Genomic DNA, 27819 nt, shown 5'->3' with positions numbered 1-27819 from the left:
TCTTCTCTCTGGTCATCCTGCCTCACTGACCAATCCCCACCACAGCCTACCTACCTTCCCCAGCCCAGCATTACCCCTCCCACTCTCTATTTATTTCAGAACCCCCTTTCCCTCCCCCATTTCTGAAGAAGGGTCCCGACTTGAGATAGATTTTCTGCTTCTTTGATACTGCCTGGCGTGTTGTGTCCCTCCAGCTCCACACTGTGTTAACCCATCCTATTGATGTTCAGCCAGCATATGTAGACAAATAAACGTTCCAGTTCGTTAACCTAGATAACTTTGAATTCCTAGAGATGAAGTATATTAATTCCTTGTGGCAGCACAGACTGCGCAGGATCTTTGAGCTTTCGCTTTTGTAATTAATTGTTGTTGGACGAACCGTAAAATTCGGGAGCTTTATTATCAGAGCCTGTGCTGATGGCAGTGACAGGGAACGTGTGCTGGGCGAGGAAAATCGTGTTTCATTTTTAATGACTCTAATGCCATAAATCGGAGTTAACAGTTTAAATCGGTTATGGCTGCCATGGCACTAGTTGTGTAACTGTGTCTAAATGGGGAAAAATTGAACCACTATTCAGTGTTTTCGTCATATTCGCCGAGAATAATTGAGATTTAGTCCTTAAATAGTTAACATTCCACAAATGGGCCGTTTCCAATCTGGCAGATATCCTGTGGCTGACAACTGGGGGAAGCAGGGTTTGGGTCGGACGCCGAGGCAGCGACAAAAGAGTGAAAATCGACAGCAATTTAGGTAAGTGCTGACTTATGTATTTTACTAATGTTGTAATGGTTTAAACAGAAATAACCTGGCATTTTAAGGAAACTTTTCTATGTTCTTCATCTTAACAAATTGCATTTTTAAACATTTTCCTCGTTTAATCTTTTATAGTCTAAATTCAAGTAATTATGATTATGCTTTTAACATTGAAAATCTCCAGGTCTCCTCCTGAAATTGCAACAGATTTATGTTCCGATTGTTTGTGAACTCTTTTCGCCCAACTATGGCCGGATGCACCTTCGCCAGTTTTTCAGTCTTTCTCCTGTCCCGTTTTGTTTGTTCTGGCCATGCTCTCTTTGTTTGCAGCCGGAGTTGCTGGCTGCTTAATTTTAACTTTAATCAAGTCAACGATATTTGAAACAGAATTCTGCATAAAAAGGAGCATTATGAGTTTGTAATTTTCGATCACACCAGGAAAAAAACAGCAATACTATTGTCTTTAAAATTCGAGCACGATTTATAAACTTGTAATTCTGTTGCTATTGTAAAAAAAAGCATGTAACGTCCATATACTTCAAATTTTAGGGATGCGAAAAAGATCGTGATGGAGTTGGATATGCCATTACTCACTATTGTCTTGGGCCTAACTATCTCTGTGGTTGCAGCAGAGAGTGAAAGCAGAATCTGTAAGGTGGCCCCTCATTGGGAAATTGCCGACCGTAAACCAATGGAGGAACAGATTGGCCATGTTGTTGTTGTGGCCCTTCTCAAAGCAAGCTGCGGGTTCTGTTTGACTCAAGCAACTAAGTAAGTGCAGCTCTTGATAATTATCTTTCACTGTTGCCTTAATGTAATCTCTACAGCGCTATTAACTTCTGCAGTCACGAGCACCAAGTGGACACTTGCTGTGATTCTATTCAGTTGTTCGTTACAATGTTACGCGAATTCTCAAGTTCCGAAACAAAAACAGCTTGCCCCAATTGTGCAGAACACAATACAGAGTATTGTAAGATAATAAAATGTGAGGCTGGATGAACACAGCAGGCCAAGCAGCATCTCAGGAGCACAAAAGCTGACATTTCGGGCCTAGACCCTTCATCAGAAGGTTATAATTGCCATCAAAGGATTGCAGCAGAGTTTTGCCACGTTGGTTTCTAGGACGTTGAGATGCCATTGTCCTACCAGGAGGAAATGGCGACTGTGTTCAATTGAGTTTAGAAAACTGAGAGACATTGTCATTAAATCCCAACAGACCATTTTGGCAGATTGAGTTCACACCAACCCTCTCAGGACACACATCCTTACCCTATCCCTGTAACCCTGCATTTCCCATGGTTAATCCAACTAGTCTGCATATCCGTAGATATTATGGGCAATTTAGCATGACTTATCCACCTAACCTGCACATCTTTGGACTCGGAGAAAACCCATGCAGATACAGGGAGAAAGTGCAAATTCACACAGACAGTTGCCTAAGGCTGGAATTGAACACAGGTCTCTGGTGTTGCAAGGCAACAGTGTTTAAATACTATGCAATCCCATTTTCTCCTAGAAAGTTACAACTTTCTTAAAGTGATGGACAGAATATTTGCAGAAAGAATGTTTTCCCTGGTTCTAGGTCAATTAAAGAGCGGATGTAGGCTCAGAATAAAAAGCGAGCCATTTAGGACTGAGATAAGAACACTCTACTTAGAGTGTGGTAAATCTTTGGAATCCTGTATTCAAGAAGCCTGTGGAAGTTCAGTCATTAAGCAAGTTCAAAACAGAGACTGAATTTTCTAGTTACTAATGACACAAAGGGATGTGCAAAATAGTGTGGACAATAGTGTGAGATACAAGTGGATATGGTGGTAAAAAATGAAGTTATATGGCATGTTTGCCTTCATCAGCTCATTGAGTGTAAAGATAGGCAAGTCATGTTGCAGCTGTATAAAATTTAGGTCCGATTTGTCGTATTGTTTGCAGCTCCAGCACGTTGTAGGAAGGATGTGCAGGCTTTGGATAGAATTCAAAAGAGGTTTGCCAGGATATTGCCTGGATTGGAGTGTATTAACTAATAAGGAGATGTTGGATAACATGGATTGTTTTCCCAAGAGCATTGGAGGCTGAGGGGCAATCTGTTAAAAGATATACATGAGGCAAGTTTTTTTTTAACATGGAGTGTGGTAGGTGGGTAAAAGCAGATATGATAGCAACATTTAAGACACATATGGACAGACATTTCTGTAGATAGAATAGAGAGATAGGTACTGACCATATACCAGCAAATGGGATTAGTCTAAAATGGCATCAAAGTGAATTTGGACACGGGAGGCCGAAGGGCTTGCTGTTGTCCTGTCCTGTACGGTTCTATGTTCTATGTTATAAATCTAGAATGGCGGAGCAGGCTTGAGGTTCTGAGTAATTCACTCCTGTATATGATCTGAATGGTACAGTGTGAAAAACTGACTGAATTTTAATCCCACTTTTCCAATGGAAAAGTAACACCATTCTCTGTTAATTACACTTCAGTGTGGCAGACTTAACCCCAAACACTGTATACCATAGGAATTGTGCACCTGAACTGATCCTACATTATTTGTTTAATGTCACATTAAGAGGGGCATTATTTTAAGGCATTCCTACAATTTTTTTAGATTTGTTTACATTTTTTGAGGTGAGTGTTGTAATTATATATGAATATTCAAACAGATGTATCAGGAGCAGGAGTAAACCATTTGGCTCCTCGAGCATGCTGTGCCATTCAGTCAGGTTCTGGCTTCAACTTCCATCTTCCATGCTATCTCTGAAACCCTTTGACCTCCTTATTAGTCAAAAATGTAATGCCACTTTAAAACTATTAAACAACCCTGCCTCCATTGCTTTCATAGATTCATGACCTTCTGATGGGGGGAATGAAAAAGTCTTCGCACTTCCATCTTAAATGGATAAGCCCCCGTATTTTAAAGCTGTGTCCCCTAATTCCAGTGTCTTCCACAGGGAAAATATCCTTGCATCCATCCTGTCAGATCTCCTCAGGATCTTATGTTACAATAAATTACTTCTCACTCTTCTAACCTTCAATGGATACAGATCTGAACCAACCAACCATTTCTCATTCCTGGCATTCGCCAAATAAACTTTTTCAGAACTGTTTCCAATGCATTTACATCCAACTTAATTTAAGTGATCAGAACTGAAGATAGTATACCAGGTGTAATCTAACCATAGGAAAATATCCCAACTTGATTTTCCATACCCCTTGCAATAATCATTCCATCATTTATTTTGCCTTCTGACTCACTTGCCTGCACACAAACTGGTTTTGATACAACTCCCAGGACATCAAGATCCATCTGTACCTCAACGGGTTCTGCAATCTCTCTTACTTTAAATAATATACTGCTTATCTAATATTCTTCACTTTATTTGGTATCTGGAAATCTTTGAAACTGATCTCTATATTCCTTTACAGACACCTTACACACTCTTCACAAATTACTTTCCTACCTAACTTTGTATCATGAACAAAGTTAGCAATCATCCCTTCAATAACTCCAACCAACTAACTGACATAGATTGTAAATAGCTGAGGCCCCAGCATTGATCCCTGTAACACCCAACTCATTACATCTTGTCAACCTGAAAATTACCTATTCATGTCTACTGTCTGGTTCCTGTCAGGCAACCAATCCTCTAACCATGCTAATTCATTATCTTCTACATCCTGACCTCTTTTATGTAATAACCTTTGATGTGGTACATTGTCAAATGCAGTCTGGAAATCTAACTAATCGGAGGCTTGGGGACCGCTTTGCAGAACACCTCCGCTCGGTTCGCAATAAACAACTGCACCTCCCAGTCGCAAACCATTTGAACTCCCCCTCCCATTCTTTAGACAACATGTCCATCATGGGTCTCCTGCAGTGCCACAATGATGCCACCTGAAGGTTGCAAGAACAGCAACTCATATTCTGCTTGGGAACTCTGCAGCCCAATGGTATCAATGTGGACTTCACCAGCTTCAAAATCTCCCCTCCCCCCACTGCATCCCAAAACCAGCCCAGCTTGTCCCCTCCCCCCACTGCATCCCAAAACCAGCCCAGCCTGTCTCCGCTTCCCTAATCTGTTCTTCCTCTCACCCATCCCTTTCTCCCACCTCAAGCCACACCTCTATTTCCTACCTACCACCTCATCCCGCCTCCTTGACCTGTCCGTCTTCCCTGGACTGACCTATCCCCTCCCTACCTCCTCACCTATACTATCCTCTCTACCTATCTTCTTTTCTCTCCATCTTCGGTCCACCTCCCCCCTCTCCCTATTTATTCCAGTTCCCTCTCCCCATCCCCCCTCTCTGATGAAGGGTCTAGGCCCGAAACGTCAGCTTTTGTGCTCCTGAGATGCTGTTTGGCCTGCTGTGTTCATCTAGCTCCACACTTTGTTATCTCTATTTCTGACTGTCATCTAAACTCTGAACGGATTCTTTCTTGAATAGGGGTATTACTTTCACTATTTTCCAATATGATGGGACCTATTCTGAATCTAATGAATTTTGGAAGATTAAAATGTATACCAGTGGATTCCCAACCTGTTTAGCCCTTGCTCGTAAGACAATCCAGCCATACCAAGGTTCACTTTGTTTCTGTATAAACTTGCATTATATTAAGATATAGCTTATTTCCTGCAGTTCAGAAATTGTAACTGTCAAATTATTTTCAATAAATATTAACACAATCTGCAAATTGCTAGATTCATGAATGAACCAGAAGTGTTGGTCATAAAAGCAGAATATGCTGGAAGCTATCAGCAATCACAGTCTTTGTGATGAAAGGGAAACAAAGTGAATGTTTTATGTCAATAACCTTATTAGAATGGGCAACATTAGAAACATTTTCAGTTTTTTAGCAATTAGAATTCTCTGATAGAATCCCTACACTGGAAACAGGCCCTTTAGATCCAACAAGTCCACACTGACCTTCAGAACATCCCACCCGGACCCTTCCCCTTAAACCCACCTAATCTACACATCCCTGAACACCACTAGGGATCATTTAGCATGGCCAATCCACCTAACCTGCATATCTTTGGACTGTGGGAGTAAACCAGAGCGCCTGGAGGAAATTCACGCAGACACGGGGTGAATATGCAAACTCCACACAGTCAGTCGCCCAAGGGTGGAATTGAACCTGGGTCCCTGGCACTGAGGCAGCAGTGCTAACCACCTAGCCGTCATGCTGCCCCAAACTGAGTGAAGGGTGGCTGGAAAAAATAAGTGAAGCTCTGTGACCAAGTAGAAGACAGGGTATTGAAAGAGTTGGTGCTGCAAGGTCAAACTGAAATGGTAATGAGACAGATAAAGAAACAAAAGCTATGTTTAGAGGACCAAAATGATACCTGAACCCTCCTGCACCTGCCTGACTTTGTTCTCACATTTAACAACTTTTTTAACTTCCTCTAAATAAAAGACATTGCTGTAGGTATCCACATGGGTCCTAGTTACGCCTAATCTTTTGTGGAATATATGGAAAATTTATTGTTCTAGTCCAACTCCACCCCTCCCTCACCTCTTTACGCTGTATTGTGACTCTTTCTTAGTCTCTCACTAAACTGGAACAACTTAGTGAGCTGGGGCTTCTGATTTCCACACCTCTTAAATTACCATGACCTGTCTCCATTTCCTCCTGTCCTCAATTTGTCAGTCTCCACTTCTAGGCATACGCAGTCCAACAGGTAACCCCCACTCCCAATCATTTTATTTCTCCATCTTGTCATCCTGCTGATTTCCATGTACACAGACAGTTACTGTTCCAATAAAACTCCATGCAAGCTTGAGGAACAGCACTTCACTTTTTGATTCTGCACTTTTTGGTCTTCTAGACTCATTGTTGAGGTCAACCATTACAAACTGTAATCCCTGTTCCATTTTGCTATCTCCTGTCTGCAGATTTTGGTTTTATCCTTCCTGTTTTTGTGTTCTGATGGCAGCAGTTCATATTCAGCCATTCACACCACCTCTAGCACATCTATTTCCAATGAAAGGTGACAGGCCTGAAACGTTGTTGTTAATTTTTCTTTCCACAGATGCTTTTTGATCATCTGAATGTTTCCAGCTGATTTTTATGTTTATTTCAAATTTCCAGCTTCTATAATATTTTGCTCTTGCAGTAGTATTGGCAATGTTGGTGTGAATCAAACTAATTGTGCAATGATACCATCAGATTACAAGTTAGTTCCTGTTCTCTTATATAAAATCATATTCAATTTGAAATATCCTGTATGCATATTCACCTTTATAAAGTATCAAACAAAGCTAATGTTTACAGTTTGTCATGCTTGCTGTATTAATAGATTAGGCAGCTTGCGGGACAAGCTCAAACATCAGGGCCTGAAGGACATTCACTATATGATAGTGAATGAGAAATCACCTCAATCGAGGGCCATGCTCTGGGAACTCAAACGCCATACTCCTGAGGACATCCCTGTCTACCAGCAATCACCATTTCAACGTGATATCTGGAGCATTCTGCAGGGTAACAAGGACGACTTCCTCATCTATGATAGGTTAGTTATTTTAAATTGCAACACTGAGCATATTATTTGTTATGATTTAAACTGATTCCTCTCCCTTTGATTAGTTCTTCACAACTTGGTATAACCACTAGCTAAGTAGATGTAACCTATAATTTAGCTTAGAACCCTGTTTTAAGCTTACAAAATGGTGGAATCTTTCTTTTTTATTATTGAAATATTTTACAAACTGAGCGAAATTTATTTATACCTAATTCTTTTCTTCTTCGATCATAAAGGCAGTGTTTTGTGCTGGGACATGAGTATAAAGTAATAACTTTTGTTTGATATTTTGCCCAATTAGTTATGTGTGAGCGTTTTTGTCTTTATAATCAAATGTGATCCAGTTCTCGTGTGCATGCAAGGGGATGCATTCTAATGGAATCTCTATAAATGAAGAGAACATACATGTACGAATCAACAACTAAAATCGTGATTCTCACATATTTGCCCCATTGTACTCCTGGGACACTGGACTCAAATTGAGACATTTTCAACTTGAGATTAATCAATTAAACAGGCTACTGGCAAGTTTGGAGCCTGTGTGGCTGAATGCGGCATGATCTGATATTTTAATCCACTGTGATAGTTTAATAATTAGCTGTTAAACCTGCATGTTTATCTTACAGAGGCATTTTCAATGAAGTGGGATATTTAATAACTTGACTATCATTGGTATTTAAGATTTATAATCCCATTCTTGTGATTTTTCTTTTATTTCCCTAGGTGTGGTAAATTGACCTTTCATATCGTATTACCATATAGCTACCTCCAATTTCGCTATACTGAAGCAGCAATCCGAGCTACCTATAACAAAGATATTTGTGGGAACTGTGGAATTAGTAATGTCAGTATTGAGGTAATTGTTGCCATAATTTGGCACTCAATCTCAGCAAGATGGTAAATAGATCATTTAGTGAAAAATGTAATATTTGTGGCATTTAGTGTATTAAGTAAAGTGGCCATAGACTTAGCAGACCACAGGGCTGCTTTCTCATGAGAGACATTTGTTAGTGGTTTAACCTGAGGGTAACTATACCTAAGGCAAGGGGAGAGGTTGAGAAGGAGACTCCTTCATGGTAACTACAATCAATGCTGTAATTGAACCCATGCTGTTTGCATCACTCTGCATTCAAACCAGCCATTCAGCCAAGTGAGCTAACCTGATCCCTGCAATTACTATATTATACTTAAAAATATTATGTCTTCAAATTTGTAGTGTCAGATTTTCATTAGTTAATAGGTGACTGATCTATTTGATACCCAAACTTATTTGTGACATCATTAAGACTGTCTGTCTCTGCATCCAGTACAACACTGGACTTTGCCATGTCTGAGCTCATCTGTTGTTAAACCCTCATCCATGCCTTTAACTCTAGCTTTGATTAGTTTAATGTGCTGCTGGCTAGAATCCATATTCTACCCTCTATAAACCTTATATCACTCAAACTTCCACTCGCAACAAGTCCCGTTCTCAACTAAAACTGTGCTCATTGACCTACACTGATTCCAGATCAAGCAATATCTTGTTTTTTCAGAAATTCTCATCCTTGTTTTCAAATTCCTAGTCTTAGTCCTCTCTATCTGAGTAATCAGCTACAGCCTCAATCCTCCAAAATATTTGTGCTTCTCTAATTCTGGTTCCTGTTCATTCCCAATTTAAATACTCTATCATTGGTGGTAGTGCCTACAGATGCCTGGGCCCCCTCCATCTTTCAAGTTTGCTTTCCTTTCTTTTTGAGACAGAGTTGAAAACGTTTCTTTGATCAAGGTTTTGAATATTTGATTCTTATCTCATTTTGTTAGTAACTTGGTGTCATACTTGTTTATAATGCTTAGAATGAAGTGCCTTGGGACAGTTCATTACGTGAAAGTCTCGAATACTAATATAAGTTGTTGTTTCTTGCAGACAAGAAGAAACATCACCTCTTACAAAGCAAACTTTTTTCAGTTTAATACTACAAGTTTTGTGACAAGTCTGACTTTTGAAAATATAACAACTCAGCCTGTGCAACAGCATGCAGCTAATAAGCCTGTTCCTGACCCCAAGCTGTCTTCAAGTCCTATCCATCTACATCATTTCAATAATGGCCAAGATGAAAGTCTGGAGACTGATGATACTGAGAAATTGGAATGAGTGCAGTTAGAATATCAGGCACAATAAACTGGCAATGATATAGCTACTGTCAGCATCAACTCTAATGTTGTTAAAATAAATCCTGAATTAATACTTACAATTTTGATTTGTATTCATTTTTTTTATTTGAGGGGTGTACAGTATAGCACATTCCCACGCCAAACAATTTTGTTATTCTCCAGTGTTCTTTCAATGAAGAAGTCTGGATATGACCATTTGGCAGTGAAGTACCTTTAAAATCTTTAAGGCAATATTGAAATGAGCACTGAAGTATATGTGTGTGTTGCCTCATGAACTTGTTGCTATTGTTTTTGGACTCACAATAAAGTGTAGTCCATGCTATCTTCCCTAAGAGTGTGGAAAAACAAAGGCACCAATCACAATGACTTGTCTCTTACACAAGCATCGCCTTTGGCAACAGTTGGAGAGTAGGAATTAAGGGCTGACACGACAAATATCAGAGGTAGCAAGGACTGTAGATGCTGGATCAGAGATAATACAGTGTGGAGCTGGAGGAACACAACGGGCCAGGCAGCATCAAAGGAGCAGGAAAGTTGACTTTTCAGGTCAGGACCCTTCTTCAAAAGCACCAGCTTCTTTGGGAAACCTGTTGGCCCTTTAGAAAAACTGAGGGTAACATATTGTGATAAAAATATCTTGTTGCATATTTCAGGGTTTTTAAATCTAACCATGAAAGGTAATTCTTTGATTATTCATTTATTCAAGGAAGAGCCTGGAGAACTGCTATCTCAGTGTATAAAACTCTTGATGGTATAATGTCACAATGAAAAAATAAAATTCATTTATTGGGGAAAAATAATGGATTACAATGAAAAAATGATATTAACCATTAACTTTTGTTTATGTGCTCAATGAAGTCTTTGATGCAAACTAGTTGCTAAGCACTACAGAGATAGCACAAGAGGAAAGCTTTTGACTGATATTACTTTCAGAAGACAGTAATTATTCTATTTAAGAGATTTGTTCCATTCAGTTTTTTTTAAATGGAACAAAGTCAATAGGAAATCCATAACCCAGTTAACAAGGCATTTGATGAATACATCAAGTTAACAGTACCAGTTCCAAAATATTTGTGAATTTTGCATTTCTATCAATCATTGTCCCTTTCACTTTTGCGTCCATCTTTGGTTAAATGATATCTCACCTTTTGATTCAGTTTGGTCATCTCACCCATTTCCATGAGAGATATGGTCACAAGTCAGCTTCTAGTGACTCCTAGAAATTGTTCAATGTATGCATTAGTTATCTCATTTTTGTCTTCACCTGCAAAGGAATGCTGCTATTTCAATGTGGCATGTCCTAGATCAATAACTGAGTAGAGTTGGAGACTGAATCTCCAGTGTTAGGACTAGAACATATGATATGACTGTCAATGATTTTTCCTCCTGTCCAACCTTTTTGAAAGCAGTAGTTTGTGTTAAGGTAAAATTTTGAGTTATAGCAGCTTGTGCAAAATAGACCCTACATGTGTGCTGTAGTGCATTTTCACCTTACTGGTATTGCTCATTTCAGTCATCAGGCAATATATATCAGCTGGGCTAATGTCTTTCAATAAATGTATGTTACATGTGGCAGAAGGTGGGAGACTTTCATAAATAATTATGGCTTCAACTAATTTATTGGGCACAGCTGGAACATATATCCTGCTTCAAAGAAAACGTGTGTAATTTTTGTAAATAATTCTTCTGTCCCATGAATGAATGATAACTATCAATAAATCACTAAAGTAGGTGGATTTATAGATCGTTCATCACATGTATAAAGATGAAAATAAAATTCATTTATTGGGGAAAAAATAATGGATTACATATTAGTGAGTTTGAACATTTGTTTTTATTTATTACTTTAAAAGCATTCATTTATGAGTCCATTGTTGTCAGAATTTGGAGCAGAAGCAGAACTTGTATAGAAGTCTAAATTTAAAAAAAAACTGAAAGAACTGCAGATGTTGGAAATCGGAGACAAAAACTGAAATTTCTGAAAAAACTCAGCAAGTTTGGTGGCATCTGTGGAAAGAAATCACAGTTAATATATTGAGTCTAGTAACCATTCTTCAGAACTGATGGTAGCTAGGAAAATGTTTGGCTTTTATTGCAGAACTTAGGTTGGAGGGAGGAGGTAAGGAGTAAATGACAGGTGGAGTTACAGCCTGAAAAGTGAGAAGAAAAGTTGGACAGGCAAAGGAGTGGATAATGGTCAGCTGAGGAGAATGAATAACTGTTAATGGGGACTATTAGTGGCTAACAGGGGTTGTGTGTAATAGCAGATGATATGATGACAAAAATCTGGTGTGTGGGGTTAGGGAAAGTGTGCTCAAGCTCTAAAATGTTGTACTCAATTTTGAGTCCAGAAGAGTTCCCAAGCGGAAAATGAGGTGCTGTTCTTCCAGTTTGTACTGAGCTTTGCTGGAACAGTGCAGCAAGCTTGAGACAGAAGTGCTGGCCAGGGAACAAGGTGGTGTGTTGAAGTGGCTGGCAACTGGAAGCTTGGTCTTTTTTGTTTTGCAGACAGAATGGAGTTGTTTTGCCATGCAATCACCCAGTTTACGCTTCATTTCCCAATATTGAGGAGACCACATTGTGAGCAGCTAGTGCAGCATGAGTGAAGTGCTGCTTCACTTGCAAAATGTGTTTGGGCCCTTGGTTACTGAGGAGAAAGTAAACAGGCAGGTGTAACACCTTGAGGTTGTTGATTTGATCGCTCAGCTGGCTTGTTTTCATTCAGACATTTTGTTACCATGCTAGGTAACATTAGTGAGGCCTCCAATGAAATGATGTTCCACTGTGCTTGGAATTTACACTGTCCTGTCCATTATGGTGAGTAGTGTCCTTTCTGGTTTTGTTCTGTTCTGTATGGGTTTGTATATGGGCTCCAATTCTATACGTTTGTTGATTGCATTATGGCTTAAGAACTGTGCCTCTAGGAATTTCCATGTGTGTTTATGTTTAGCCTGGGCTACTATGGTTATGTTATCCCAATTAAACTGCTGGCCTTCATTGTCCAAGTATACTGAAATTAAGGAAAATTTGTTGTGTCATTTTGCTACTAGCTGATGTTTGTGTATTCTGATGGCGAGTTTCCTTCCTGTCCATCCGATGTAATGCTTGTGGCAGTCATTGTATGGTATTTTGGAAACCACGTTGGTTCTGCACATTGTGGGAATGGGGTCTTTAATCTCCTGAGTGTTTGTCATAGAGAGGCTGTTGGCTTGTGTGCTGCCATGATTCCTGGTGGTCATTGGAGTCTTGTTGTCAGTTCTGATATGTTCTTGATGTAGGGCAGTGCGGCCAGTATGTTAGGGTGTACTGTGTCCTCTTGTCTATTTAGCAGGCACGTGTGGATATCTTCATGGTGAAGATTTTGTATAGGTGTTCTTCCTCTTTCCTACGTAATTCTGCCATATAGCAGTGAATGGTGGCCCTTTTATATAAATGTCCTAATACAGCTTTGTTTATGTACGTTGGGGTGGTTGCTGTAGGAGTTAAGGATTTGGTCAGTGTGGGTTGCTTTCCTGGATACCTCACCCACAACTCAAGTTACAAATCTTTGCTGAAACCTTAAAGGTGTAACATTTTCTGCAGTTGCAGGGGAAGGTCCCTATGGGCTGTGGAGCATGGTGTCCCAGATGGAATGGTCCTTGAGAATGCTGTCAAGGCAGGGGAGGGGAGTATCTGTCAGACAGTGGCATCCTGCTGACAGTAGTGGAAATGGTGGCAAATGATTCTCTGGAAGTGGATGCTGGTGGGATGGTAGGTGAGGAAAAAGGGGACCCTGTTGCTGTTGTGGTAAAGAGAGGGTTGAGGGCTAAAGTGCAGGAGATGGATTGGACCTGGCTGAGGGCCCTTTGAACTATGATGCTGGGAAATTCTAGTTTGAAAGATGCAGGACACTTTGGAGGACCCATTGTCGAAGTCGGCATCCTCAGAAGAGATGCGACATAGATGGACAAACTGGGAGAATGGAATAGAGTCTTTACAAGAAGCAGGGAGTGAGAATGTTTGATCAAGGTAACTGTGGGAGTTGGTTAGTTTGTAGTGGATATTGGTGGTCAGCCCATCCCCAGATTTCTCTCCATAGATGCTGAGTTTTTCCAGCAATTTCTGTTTTTGTTAAATAGAAGTCTGTAGTTTGGCTTCATACTTTCTGCCTTAGATGGGATATGAAATATATGGAGTTTATGTGGGGGATGGCACGTTAGTATCTAAACTTTATTTCGCTCTCCATGAATTTCACTGTGCACGATTTCCAGTGTTTCCAGTTTTAGAGTGATTTTCCACAGCGCCAAAATAGTCCCAAGCACATCCAGACACCGTCCATGAAGTCAGCTGGTTGCTGGGAGTATCACCTGTGTTCTGTGTATAGGGAGGTTAGCATCAGTGCCACTAACGAGGGGGCTGTGGGTGATGGGGGCAGAGGAGGCTGGGGCTGACAATGCAGAACTTTCTTTCTCCGGTGGGAGCAGGGACACAGCTTGGGACAGGGAGATCCACACCAGGAGTGGGGACAGGGAAAGTCAGCGCCGGGATGCAGCATTCGGTACAGACAGCCAGTCTCCTCCTTTCGGTGGCAGGAAGGACACATTGGAGAGAAATGCTTTCGTTGTTACGAAAATAAATTAAAATCTGAAGCGCTTTTCTAGACTCATCCTTTTAGAAGCGCCTTCGAGACGGGCTGCTGTTTCTGCTGATGACCAATTACATCCTCTCTCTAGGTGTACATGCACAGCCTTGTTTAACGTATCAAAGTCTTTCTGTGTCTTTATTTTGTTGTTGGGTATCTTAATCTTCCTCACTAATCTTTCGTTTAGAGTCTCTGTGGAAAGCCGTGATCAAGTTGATCGGGTCTAGGCCCGGAACGTCAGCTTTTGTGCACCTAAGATGCTGCTTGGCCTGCTGTGTTCATCCAGCTTCACACTTTGTTATCTTGGATTCTCCAGCATCTGCAGTTCCCATTATCTCTGATCAAGCTGATCGGGGTCGTGTCTCTGAGCCAGAAGTTTACGAATTTATATCTTCTTCAATGATCGGTGCTGAAAAATAAAGGCTGAAATAACGGTGTAATTCTGTGGACATACTACGCTAGTTGAGGTGCTGTATTCACTGTCACTCTGGTTGTGAATGTACGCTCAGCCTATACTACAACTATCAATACGGGTGCTACTGATTCTGAAACATTTCCAGTTCGCGGCAGAGGCATCAAGTCCAACTTAATATCTCTTTATTTCGGGGATAAATTTATTCAATTTTCCACACGTTGTAGATGAACTTTTGTGGAGGTGATTCCTGCCTCGCTCAAGAGGCAGATAATTAATGGGACTTTAATCCTGGTATTATGTTCATAAGCCAAACATGGTTCATTATTTATTTTCATTTAATAATAATCTTTTTTATTCAAGACACTGAAGAATTATAATGAATAAAGATCTTTATCACAGGTACAACACTGAAAGGCATTTCTCAGGAACACCCAGCTACCAGAGAATACATTCATTTATAATATAATGTAATAATAATGCAAGATAGAGTATTTCCATACATGTTTTTCAAAGCAGAAAAGTGCTATTTTAAAAATCCTGATGTATTCTGAAGTGAATTTTAATAATAATGACAGATAAATGAAGAGAACACTTTAGGGGGAATCGTCATCCTACCATGTTTCTGCAAATTTACTTTTTAATACCAGGTTTTCGATTGTATATCAAAACATAATTTCGAGTATATATCTACTTGCAAGTAATAAAACGTACCAGTCTGACTTGGAACCATATCACCATTATCACTGGATCAACGTTGTGAAACTCCCTTCCTCACAACTTTGTGGGTATCTAATTGACATGTGCTGTAACAGTTGAAACGACACCACATTCTCAAGGAAAATTAGGAATGGGCAATAAATGCTGGTCAATTAGCGATGCCAACATTCTGTGGACAATTTTTTGAAAAAACTCCCAACACCACTTAAAAGCATCTCTCGTTTTCCACAGAGAATGATTTACTGTGACTGCTGCTCTATTTGCAAAAGTGCAGAAAGTACTGGCCCTAGTGTTGATGCTACAGATAAATGCAGCTGCTGTTATCTTTTGGATCAGATGCTGAATCAAAGCCTTCTTTGCCATCTCATATGGGTTTAAAGAAGATCCCATGGCATGATTTTGAAAAATAGCACAGGAGTTACCCCTATGGGTGGCCAATATTTATTCCTCAATCAATAGCGTAAAAACAAATCGGTTATTATCACGTTGCTGCCTTTTGGATCTGGTCTTGTGCAAATTGCTGCTGTGTCTCCGTCAGTAACTACATTTTAAAAAATTACTTCAATAGCTGCAAAGCACTTTGGGAGGTCCTGTGGTGATGAAAGGCTCTACACAAATGCAATTTATTTTTCTCTTTCAGGAATATGTTGAGTAGTACTGGTTTACCATTTAAAAGGCAAAATGCACAACAATAGAAAGCAGTGGGTGATGCTGGATTAAGGGAAAGAACAAATGGTAGACTCAGTTTTGGATTGCTCTACCAGAAAGCTGACACAGGCCTAGTCGCCACTGAGTACAAAACTTTTACAATTTTTCTTTTAAAACATCTGCAGACCAAAGATTCTGTTGATCAACATAAATAAAGAATAGCTTAGGAGAACAAAAAAACGGTCACTTCCCCGGGTTCTATCAGTTGTTCAATTTAAAACATCTGCTAAATGTGGGCTTCAAAGAAAGAACGAACTTTGGCTTTAAAAGGTTAGAGCTTATTGGCAAATGTGGTAACAAGTTTGACTATAGCAATGACTCAGACACAACAAGTGACCAGTTTTTATTTGGTTGTGTTGATTGAGGAATAAATGTCAGCCAGAAAACAAATACTCTGCTTGTCTTCAAATAATTATGAAAGAATTTACTGCATCCTAGCCCAGTGGCTCTGAGACAAATTGTGATGCTGCAACCATTATTCCAACCACAATCAATAATGGCAGATAGACAAGGAAACAAACCTGAGAACTTTCTGGCTTTGGGACAGGATTACGCTTGGCAGGTCACATGTCAGATTCCTTCTCCCTCGCCCCCCCCAAAGTATTGATTTATGCTAGACGATGGTGCCTCACCCACAAATCAATTTTCGATTACGTGACATCAGCTGACATGCACATTCCTGCAAGGACCACTGGATATCCATCAACAATCAACAGAAATTTGATTAGAATCCTTTCTTCATGTCATTCTTCTCCTAATCTTTCCCAAATACAGTAACTGCATGTTTATTATTATTCCATTGATAAATTCAGTACTTGATCATGTTCAATTCTCTGAAAAAAGACATGCATTTTTATAGTGCGTCTCAGAAATATAGGGCATTCAACTTGTTTTACAGCTAACCAAGTACTTCTAAAATGTAGTCATTGGCTATTTCAGGAAACGCAGCAGCTAAATTGTACACTTCAAGGACCAAAAAATTGCAACATTCAGATATCTGTTTTGGCAATACTGAGAAACGAGTATGTCGCACTACTCCGAAAGTAACTCCAATTCCCTACTGGAAACCAAACTGAGCATCGGCGAGCAAATGATGATAACCCCTTCCAACATTTTGCTGATTAAGTGCAGACAGGTAAACAGTAATTAATTAGGTTAAATTTGTCCTGTATTTTGTGGACAGGATATGCCAGGGTGATTTTCTATCTTCTCAAACATCAGTTGTATTGTCATGCTGGAACTGAGCTGGAGGTGTGGCTAGTTCTGGAACACAAACATTTAGTACTTTTGTCAGAATGTTGTCAAGCCTCCCAGACTTTGCAGTATTCAGGGGCTTTGGGAATTTATTGACATCATGTGGAGTGAATGAATTGGCACCTAGATATTAGTAAGGAGGTCGTTGCTATTATACATGCTGGGTGGTCCTTCCAATTTCATTCCTTAGTGGAAGTGGTTTGCTGCAACTGAATCTTGCTAGACAATTTAAGAGTTAACTATATTGATGTGGGCCTGGAGTTATATGTAGACCAGATCATTCTTTCCCCATAGAGGGCATCAATGAAGCCGCTGAATTTTTACAATAGTTTCATGATCACCATTAGCATCCACATTTATCAATTAATTGAATTCAAATTTCTTCATTTTGAGATTGGATTCAAACTCATCTTGTTGAGCAATAGCCTGGTTCTCTGGATAACTAGTCTAGGCTTACTCCTATCTAGAACAATCCCTCTTCTACAGATGGAGGCAAACATTACTTTAGATTAGAAAACATTTTAAAACACTTCATCTTGCCCTGGAATTAAAGCATGAAAAGGAGATAATACATGTCTAAATGCACCTACCAGTTTAGAATGATAAAGAAACAGTGTTAAACATTTAAGTTTGGATCAAAAGGAATTGAATTGTATTTATTATTGAAACAATAGATTTGCACTTCAATCCACAATTATGCTGCACTAAAAATCAAAATGTCCTTTAATTTTGAAACTAACCATTAAAAACACAAGCTGTTTAACTTGTATACATGTAAGCCAAAGTAAATATATCTTATGAAGTGCATGAAAGTTCTTGAATAGGCCACACCAGATGTGAATCAGACTACATGAAAGTTACTGAATTACAAAGTAAAATTTGAAGATAATACTTTTGACAGAGCTGGAATTGATTGAGGGAAGAATGGATCAAAAAACATGCTGATTACTCAGCTGTGGGAGTAGTGGAATCTTGAAATAGTGGAGACTTTTTTTAGAACACCATAAGTTGGCAAGTTAACTGGTTTTGATTATACCCAATACTGTGAGCATTTAGAATTTAAAAGAACACAAAACAATTTCACAAAGGGACTGAATAAACATTAGATTTCTGAGTATCTGAGTTTGATTCTGACAATGTTGGTGTCTGACACCGCTCCTTTGTCACGGTTGATGCCTCATGCTTTGCAGGCTTTAAATCGGACCGTTGAGTTGAAATAGAAGCTGAGTACTCTGGGTTGTCTGAAGAGCTCAATGAATCACTTATATCTGGACAAGGTATGGGAGACTGCTGTCCATCAGTTTTCATCACATATCTGTGACAATCAGAAACTTTTTCATCCCCAAAGAGAGGGGTTGAAAAGACTTGCTGTTGCGATTTCTCACGAAAAAAAGACCTATGGTTGGCTCCTTCATTGTTAGTATGAAAATGCAGGTAACTAGCTTCACCAGAAGCAACGTACACTGGTGACTTGGGGAAAGGCTTATTTCCAACCTGCATACCATTACAGTCACCTGCTTCACAATTAAGCATACCTGGTTCCTCCACTTTCTTTGCATATCTCACAGGTAATATGGCACGAGTTTTCCAAACCTTTCTTTTCTTGCATTCCTCATTTCCCGTGGAATACAATCTTGTTTTAATGGATAAGTCACTATTGTTCTTAATCCAGTGCAATAATGGATGATACACTTTCCCCCCGTATTTCATGGCATTCACCCATTCTGTTATCTCTTTTTTCCGATTTCTTGTCTTTCTCAAGTGAAACAGACAACAGGCGACAGTTGCTAATATCATACATGCTCCAAATGTGATGAAAAATGGACAAACCCAATCTGAAAATGAAATACGTAAGTGTATTTTGTACATAGTTAAACAGAAATAGGAACAGGCGCAGGCCATTCAGCCCATCAGCGGCACTTTATGTCATTATTCTCTAGAAATCAATTAGTAAATGCCCTGAAAATGCTCAATGAGTGAGTTTCTATAGCCAACTGGAATTGAGAATTCCAAAGATTCATCTCTGACAACACTATAGGATGAAGCTCATCAAGTCCAGGAGATTTAACAAACTTGAATTAGTCAGCTTTTCATGTTGCAGCGCAGTGGCACAATGATCAGCACCGCTGCCTCACAGTGCCAGGGACGTGGTTCAATTCCAGCCTTAGGCAACTGTCTGTGTAGAGTCTGCATGTTCTCCCTGTTTCTACCAGGTGCTCTGGTTTCCTCCCACAATCCAAAGATGTGCAGGTTAGGTGGATTGCCTTGCTAAATTGCCTTGTTTTGTCCAGGGATGTGTAGGCTAGGTGAGTTAGCTATGGCAAATGTGGAGATAGGGTCTGGGTGGAACACTCTTTGGACGGTTCATGCAAATGCAATGGGCCAAATAGCCTGTACCTGCATTTTAGGGATTCTACCATACTGTTTGTTTGGGAATACTAATTTCTTACAGTTCCTCAGTACTTCGGTCACCCAGCATTTCTGGAAGATTTTCTACATCTCCTTTAATAAAGACAGATGTGTAGTAACTTTATTTTCCCTGCCATTTCATTGTTCTCCGCAATAAGTTCCTGAAGTAGTCAAGTTTAACTCATTTACAGGAATTCCATGAAGACATCACGAGTATGGTCGACAACAGGGACAGAATAAGTATGGTGTATTTGGATTTCCAAAAGTCATTCCACAAGATGCCACACAAAAGGCTGCTGCACAAAATAAAGGTGCACAGTGTTATGAGCAATATATTAGCATGGATAGGGGACTCGTTAACTAACAGGAAGCAAAGAGTGGGGATAAATGGGTGCTTTTCTGTTTGGCGATCAGTAATTAATGTTGTGCCTCAAGTATCAGTGTTGGGACTGAAATTTACAAAGATGGTTTGGAGTTGGGGACCATGTGTGGTGTGTCAAAGTTTGCAGGTGACACTAAGATGCGTGGTAGAGCAAAGTGTGTAGACAACTCTGAAAGTTCACAGAGGGATATAGATAGTTTGATGGGCAAAGGTCCGGCAGATGGAGTACAATGTTGATAAATGTGAAGCCATCTATTTTGGTTGGAATAACAGTAAAAGGCACTATTATTTGAATGGTAAAAAATTGCAGCATGCTGCCATACAGAGGGACCGGGGTGTCTTTGTGCGTAAATCGCAGAAGGTTGGTTTGCAAGTACAACAGGTAGTTGAGAAGGCAAATGGAATTTTGTCCTTCATTGCTACAGGGTTGAGTTTAAAAGCTGGGAGGTTATTTGACAGTTGTATAGGATCCTGGTGAGGCTACAGCTAGAGTACTGTGTGCAGTTTTGATCTCCTTACTTGAGAAAAGATGTACTGGCACTGGAGATTCACTGGGTTGGTTCCAGAGTTGAGAGCATTTGCTAATGAGGAGAGGCTGAATAGACTGGGATAATAGTCATAGGAATGTCGAAGACTAAGGGGGATCTTATAGAAACATAAAATTATGAAGGGAAGAGACAAGATAGAAGCAGGGAGGATTTTCCTCTGGCGGCTGAAAGTAGAACAATTTCGAGAGCATAGCCTCAAAATTAGGGGGAGCAGATTTAGGTCTGAATTGAGGAGGAACGTCTTCACCCAAAGCATGGTGAATTTGCAGAATTCCCTGTCCAGTGAAGGAGTTGAGGCTTCCTCATCAAATATTTTTAAAGTTAATAGAGCTAATTTTTTGAATAGCAAAGGAATTAAGGGTTATGATGAGAGGGTGGGTAAGTGGAGCTGAGGCCATGAAAAGATCAGCTATGATCTTACTGAGTGGGCCATAACCTGCTCCTGGTTCTTATGTTGACTGTATGCTGCAGTTACCTGTGTGAGATTAACATTACAATTATGTTTAGGACTACATCTTTTGCTTTAAAGATTATAGAAAGTGAGAACCTAGAAACTATCGTTCTCACTAAGGAGGCCGTGCTGGGCAAGCTAATGGGGCTAAAAGTAGACCAGTCTCCCAGCCCTGATGAAATGCATCCCAGGGTATTAAAAGAGATGATGGGGGAAATAGCAAATGCACCAGTAATTATTTGCCAAAAGTCACTGGATTGTGGGGTGGTTCCTGCAGACTGGAAAACAGCCAGTGTGATGCCACTGTTTAAAAAAGGAAGTAGACAAAAAGCAGTTAACTATAGGCCAGTTAGTTTAATTTCGGTAGTGGGGGAAAATGCTTGAATCTACCATTATGGAAGAAATAGCAAGACATTTGGATGTAAACTGTCTCATTGGGAACACGCAGCATGGGTTCATGAAGGGTAGGTCATGTTTAACTAATTTGGTGGAATTCTTTGAGGACATTACTTGCATGGTGGACAATGGGGAACCAGTGGATGTCGTATATCTGGATTTCCAGAAGGCATTTGACAAGGTGCCACATCAAAGGCTGCTACATAAGATAAAGTTGCACGGTATTACAGGTAATGTATTGGCATGGATAGAGGATTGGTTGATCAGTAGGAAGCAAAGAGAAGGGGTAAATGGATGTTTTTCTGGTTGGCGGTCAGTGGCTAGTGGTGTGCCTCAGGGATCAGTGTTGGGACCGCAATTGTTTACAATTTACATAGATGATTTGGAGTTGGGGACTAAGCGTGGTATGTCAAAATTTGCAGATGACACTAAGGTGAGTGGTAGAGCAAAGTGTGCAGAAGACTCTGAAAGTCTACAGAGGGATATAGATAGTCTAAGTGAGTGGGCAAATGTCTGCCAAATGGAGTACAATGTTGATAAGTGTGATGTCATTCATTTTGGTAGGATTAACTGCAAAATGGACTATGTTTTAAATGGCAAAAAATTGCAGCATGCTGCTGTGCAGAGGGACTTGGGTGTCCTTGTGCATGAATCGCTAAATGTAGGATTGCAGGCGCAGCAGGTAATTAAAAAGGCAAATGGAATTTTGTCTGCCATTGCTTAAGGGATGGAATTTAAAAACAGGGAGGCTATGCTGCAGCTGTATAGGGTCCTGGTCAGGCTATACCTGGAGTACTGTGTGCAGTTTTGGTCTCCTTAATTGAGGAGAGATATCCTAGCACTGGAGGGGGTGCAGAGGAGATTCACCTGGTTGATTCCAGAGTTGACAGGGTTGGATTATAAGGAGAGACTGAGCTTATATTCATTGGAATTCAGAAAAATGAGGGGCGATCTTATCGAAACATATAAGATTATGACGGGAATAGATAAAGTGGAGGCAGGGAGGTTGTTTCCGCTAGCAGGTGAAACTAGGACTAGAGGGCATCGCCTCAAAATAAAGGGAAGCAGATGTAGGACTGAGGTCAGGAGGAACTTCTTCACCCAAAGGGTTGTGAATCTGTGGAATTCACTGCCCAGTGAAGTGGTTGAAACTATCTTACTGAACGTTTTTAAGGCAAGGCTAGATAAATTTTGGAACAGTAAAGGAAGTAAGGGTTATGGTGAATGGGTGGATAAGTGGAGCTGAGGCTCAAACAGATCAGCCATGATCTTATTAAATGGCGGGGCAGGCTCGAGGGGCCAGATGGCCAGCTCCTGCTCCCAGTTCCTATGTTATTTTTGTAAGATTATTTTGGGTTGGCATTGTATTTATAAATTAAGATTAAATGAAAGAAGCCATCTGAATTGTGTTTGAATTTGCTTCAGCGTAAACATGGGTACTTTCGTCGTTAGGTCAAAAGAAGAATCACATCATGTCATCGAAAAGAAGGTATCAAACATTAACACCCAGCAAAAATGACAGCTGTTTCTAAGTCCCCAGTGAAAAGACAGAAGTAACATTTCAGATCGACAACCCTTTATCAGAACATTCTGAAGGGCCATTGACTGAAACATTTTTCCCTTCATAAACCTGATATCTTAACTCAGGTCAAATCGCATTCTGTCTTTAAGCTTGCTGACCCAGACTGGCCCCAGATCCAGCATCACCTCAATTTTGAAAATCTCATTCTTCTTTACAAACGCTTCTATGGCGTCTCCTCTTCCTACGTCCTTAATTCCATCAAACCCTGTAACCCTATGAATGATCTTCACGCTTTTTGATTTACACTAAGTCAAATTTATCATGTTACATGTGAACTTGTGTTAACTCTCTCCACAGGTGCTTGTCAGACCTGTGAGGTCTTTCCAGTAATTTCTGTTTTTGTTTCATTCCCAGCATCTGCAGTTCTTTCAGTTTTTTTGTGGACTTCTTGAGCATCTCTAATTCACTTCGCACAGACATTAACAACCATGCCCTCCAACTGGAATGGACACAAGGTTTGGAGTTCCCTCAGATTTCTTATCTTTCTTTGTTCAAGACCCTCTATAAAAACCACCTCTTTCACCAGCTGTTTTTTAAAGAAATACCCTAATATTAACTTAAGTGGTCCAGCGGCAAATTTTATCTGGTAATTGCACATTGAATAATAGGTCTGCAAGATGGCAACAGAGCCGAAAATCCTCTACTCCAACTGCTTATCTTTCTTCTAACATTCTTTCCTTTTATTTTCATTTTCACTCTTTCTTTTGTCTACTTACTTTCTGGAGGAAGCTCGGTTGTGCGGGTGTTTGGCAGTCAGCCATGAGGTGGCCGGTGCGCCCGGGCAGAACTCTGGGATCAGTGGCATTGTGACTTCTTCAAGGTCTGGAGGGTGGAACTGGCAGGAGGCACTGAACTCTAGCTGAGTGCGACTCCAGCAGAACTGCAGGAGCAGGTAGCCCAGGGCAGACGGTGGCGAGAGCAAGAGCAGGCAGCCGGGGTAGCTTTAGGAGCAGAACAGACTTCCCGTTGTTGTGACGGTGGTAGCCGGAATAGGCTGCAAAGTGGCAAGAGCAGGCAGCTCAGGTCGGTGACAGGGTCAACGACGCATGCAAGCCCAACATCACCAGGTGTTTAAGTGTTAAGTACGTTTCTTTATTTTTCCACTTTTTAGTAAGAAGGGCCATAATGTTGAACATTTTACCTCTATTTTTCTTACTTTTCTGCTCTGTACCTAAGATTCTGTACTGAGTCACCTTTTGTACCTAAGATGGCACCGTAAATGGTCACATGTAAACTTTCCACTGAAAGCATAAAATACAGAACAGCACAGCACAGGCCCTTTGACCCACAATGTCATGCCGAACTATTGTCCTACTCTAAGATCAAAATAACCTGCATACCCTACATTTTACTATCACCCATGTGCCTATCCAAGAGTCACATAAATGTGCCTAATGTATCTGACGTCACTATCACTGCCAGCAGTGCATTCCACACGCCCACCCCTCTGTGTGAAGAACTGACCTCTGACATCTCCCCATACCTTCCTCCAATCACCTTAAAATGATGCCCCCTCGTGATAGTCATTTCCGCCCTGGGAAAAATTGTCTGGCTAACCACTCTATCTATGCCTCTCATCATCTTGTATATCTCTACCAAGTCACCTCTCATCCTTCTTCACTCCAATGAGCAGGTCCTAGCTCCCTTAAACTTTCCTGATAAGACCTGTACTCCATTCCAGGCAGCATCCTGGTAAATCTCCTCTGCACCCGCTCTAAAGCTTCCATATCCTTCCTACAATGAGGCAACCAGAAGTGAACGCAATATTCTCAGTAGTGTAACCAGGGTTTTACAGAGCTGCACCATAATCTCACTGTTCTTCAACTCAATCCCACTGCCAATGATTCTATACCATACACGTTCTTATCAACCCTCTCAGCTTGATTTGCAACTTTGAGGGATCTATGGATCTGGACCCCAAGATCCCTCTGTTCCTCCACACTGACTAGAATACTGCCATTAGCCCTGTATTCTGCATTCAAATTCAACCTTCCAAAATGAATCACTTAACACTTTTCTGGGTTGAATTCCATCTGCCACTTCTTTTCTAAGTTCTGCATCCTGTCAATGTCCCGCTACAACCTACAACAGCCCTCCACGCTGTCCACAACTCCACAAACCTTCATGTCATTGGCAAACTTACTAACCCACCCTCCCACTTCATCATCCAATCATTGTAAAGATCACAAAGAGCAGAGGTCCCAGAACAGATCCCTGTGTAACATCACTGGTCACCTTGCTCCAGGCTCAATACAGTATTCTATTGGACAGCCAATTCTGTATCCAGACAGCCAAATTTCCCTGAATCCCATGCCTCCTCACTTTCTGAATGAGCCTACTATGTGGAACCTCATCAAATGCCTTGCTAAAATGTATATACACTACATACACAGCTCTACCTTTATTGATGTGTTTTGTCACATCCACAGAGCATTCAATAAGGCTTGTGAGGCATGACTTGCCCCTCACCAAGCCATACTGACTATTGCTAATCAAACTGTGCTTTTCCAAATAATCATAAATACTATCTCTCAGAATCCTCTCCAATAATTTGCCCAACACAGAAGTAAGACTGGCTGGTCTATAATTCCCAGGATTATCCCTATTTCCATTCTCGAACAAGAGAGTAACATTTGCCACCCTCCAATCATCTGGTACTACTCGAGTGGACAGTGAGGACTCAAAGATCATCGCCAAAGGGGCAGCAATCTCTTCCCTCGTTTCCTGTAATAAGCTTGGGTATATCCCGTCTGGACTAGGAAACTTGCCTATCCTCATGTTTTTCAAAATTTCTAGCATATCCTCCTTCCCAACATCAGCCTGTTTCACACCATCCTCACAAACTACAAGGTCCCTCTCACTGATGAATACTGAAGCAAAGTATTCATTAACGACCTCCCTTACCTCCTCTGACTCCAGGCACAAGTTCCCTCCAGTTATCCCTGATTGGCCCTACACTCACTCTGGCCATCCTCTTGTTCCTGACGTAAGTATAGAATGTCTTGGGGATTTCCTTAATCCTACCTGCCAAGGCTTTTTCATGCCTCCTTTATTTGGCTATCGTATAACCCTCTACAGCCCAGTCTGATCCTTGCTACCTCAACCTTAAATAAGCTTCCTTCTTCCTCTTGACTAGATGTTCCACATGTCTTGTCATCCAAGGTTCCTTCAACTTACCACCCCTCCCTTATCTCAGTGGTATAAACCCATCCAGCACCTGCAGCAAGTGTGTCCTAAACAACCTCCACATTTCTGTCATGAATTTCCCTGAGAATACCTGTTCCTAATTTATGCTCCGCGGTTCCTGCCTAATATCATTGTAATTCTCCCTCCCTTAATTAAATACTTTCCCGTACAGTCTGCTCCTATTGCTCTCCATGACTATAATAAAAGTTGTGAGTCGTGATAATGAGTTGTGATCACTATCAGCGAAATGCCCTCCCATCGAGAGATCTGACACCTGGCCTGGTGCTTTGCAAAGCACCAAATCCAATATGGCCTCCCCTCTTGTTGGCCTATCTACATATTGAGTCAGAAATCCTTCCTGGACACACCTGACAAAATCTGCTCTTGTCCAAACTATTTGCACTTAGGAGGTTTGAGTCGATATTAGGGAAATTGAAGCCACCCATGACAACAACTCTATTACTTCTGCATCTTTCTAAAATCTGCCTCCCAATCTGTTCTTAAATGTCTCTGTTGCTAATGGGGGGGTCGATAGAAAACTCCTAATGAAGTGACTGCTACTTTCCCGTTTCTGACATACACCCATACTGTCTCAGTAGACAAATGTTACTTGACCTCCCTTTCTGCAGCTCTGATACCATCCCTGATTAGCAATGCCACTCCCCCACCTCTTATCTCCCTCCCTATTTCTTTTGAAACATCTAAGCCCTTGATCATCCAAAAACCATTCCTGTTCCTGTGAAATCCAAGTTTCCGGAATGGCCAAAACATCGTAGGCCCAAGTACTGATCATGCTCTAAGTTCATCACACTTATTCCTAACACTTCTTGCTTGACACACTTCAACCCATCACACTGACTGCAACTTTGCCCCATTAACTGTCTATCCTTCCTCACAGACTCTCTGCATGTTGCGTATCTGCCTGTACAACAGCTACCCTATCCTCTGGTCTGTAGCTCCAGTTCCCATACCCCTGCCAAACTCATTTAAACCCTCTCAAAGGGCTCTAGCAAATTTCCTGCCCAGGATATTGGTTCCCCTCCAGTTCAGGTGCAACGTATCCTTCTTGTACAGGTCCCACATTCCCCAGAAGATATCCCAATGATCCACATTTCTGAAGCCCTCCCTCCTACACCAGCTCTGTAGCCACATGTTCAGCTGCACTCACGCACTATTCCTAGCCTCACTAGCCCATGGCACCACTACTCTGCTTCTCCTGCCTTTTAGCTTCCAACCTAATGCTTATATTCACTTTTCAGGTCCTCATCCCTTTTCCTAGTTACCAATGTGTACCACAACTTCTGACTGCTCACCCTCCCCCTTAAGAATCCAGCAGACTTGATTTGAGACATCTTTGACCCTGGGACCCGGGAGGCAACATACCACCTGGGAGTCTCATTCATGACGACAGAATCTCCAATCTGTTCCCCAAGCCATTGAATCTCCTCTCACAATCGCTCTCCTATTCTCCCCCATTCCATTCTGAGCCACAGAGCCAGGCTCAATAGCAGAGACTTGGTTGCTATGTGGGTACATATGACAATAAACCTCATGCAATTTTACCCAGCTAAGGATGTGACATTAATTACGTTTCTAGTTGCCTAACATGCCATACTTACTATTTGGTATTATCATCTAAACTAGTGGATATTTTCAGGTGCACTTGTAACACTTGACGTCCTCTAACTTCAGGCTGGAATGCCTGGGGCATAACCACGTGACTGATGCT

At 40.9% G+C, this 27819-nt stretch overlaps 2 protein-coding genes across 2 annotated transcripts; one reads left to right on the top strand and one right to left on the bottom strand.

Annotated features, from left to right (window-relative positions):
- Window positions 1-309: 309 nt before the first annotated feature.
- Window positions 310-9501, top strand: LOC125456405 (selenoprotein Pb-like). The gene is made up of 5 exons (XM_048539468.2): window positions 310-751; window positions 1304-1525; window positions 7046-7258; window positions 7991-8123; window positions 9174-9501. The coding sequence occupies exons 1-5, from the start codon at window positions 642-644 to the stop codon at window positions 9399-9401; spliced, it is 906 nt and encodes a 301-aa protein (XP_048395425.1). The 5' UTR covers window positions 310-641; the 3' UTR covers window positions 9402-9501.
- Window positions 9502-16989: 7488 nt separating this feature from the next.
- On the bottom strand, window positions 16990-27797 carry LOC125456609 (uncharacterized). The gene is made up of 2 exons (XM_048539883.1): window positions 27710-27797; window positions 16990-18971 (listed from the first exon to the last, which is right to left on the bottom strand). The coding sequence occupies exons 1-2, from the start codon at window positions 27723-27725 to the stop codon at window positions 18217-18219; spliced, it is 771 nt and encodes a 256-aa protein (XP_048395840.1). The 5' UTR covers window positions 27726-27797; the 3' UTR covers window positions 16990-18216.
- Between the last annotated feature and the right edge of the window lie 22 nt (window positions 27798-27819).

Source organism: Stegostoma tigrinum, chromosome 8 (assembly GCF_030684315.1).
Source record: "Stegostoma tigrinum isolate sSteTig4 chromosome 8, sSteTig4.hap1, whole genome shotgun sequence".
Classification (NCBI taxonomy): Eukaryota; Metazoa; Chordata; class Chondrichthyes; order Orectolobiformes; family Stegostomatidae; genus Stegostoma; species Stegostoma tigrinum.
Note: the sequence above shows the minus strand (reverse complement) of the source record. Positions and strands in the feature narration are given on the sequence as shown.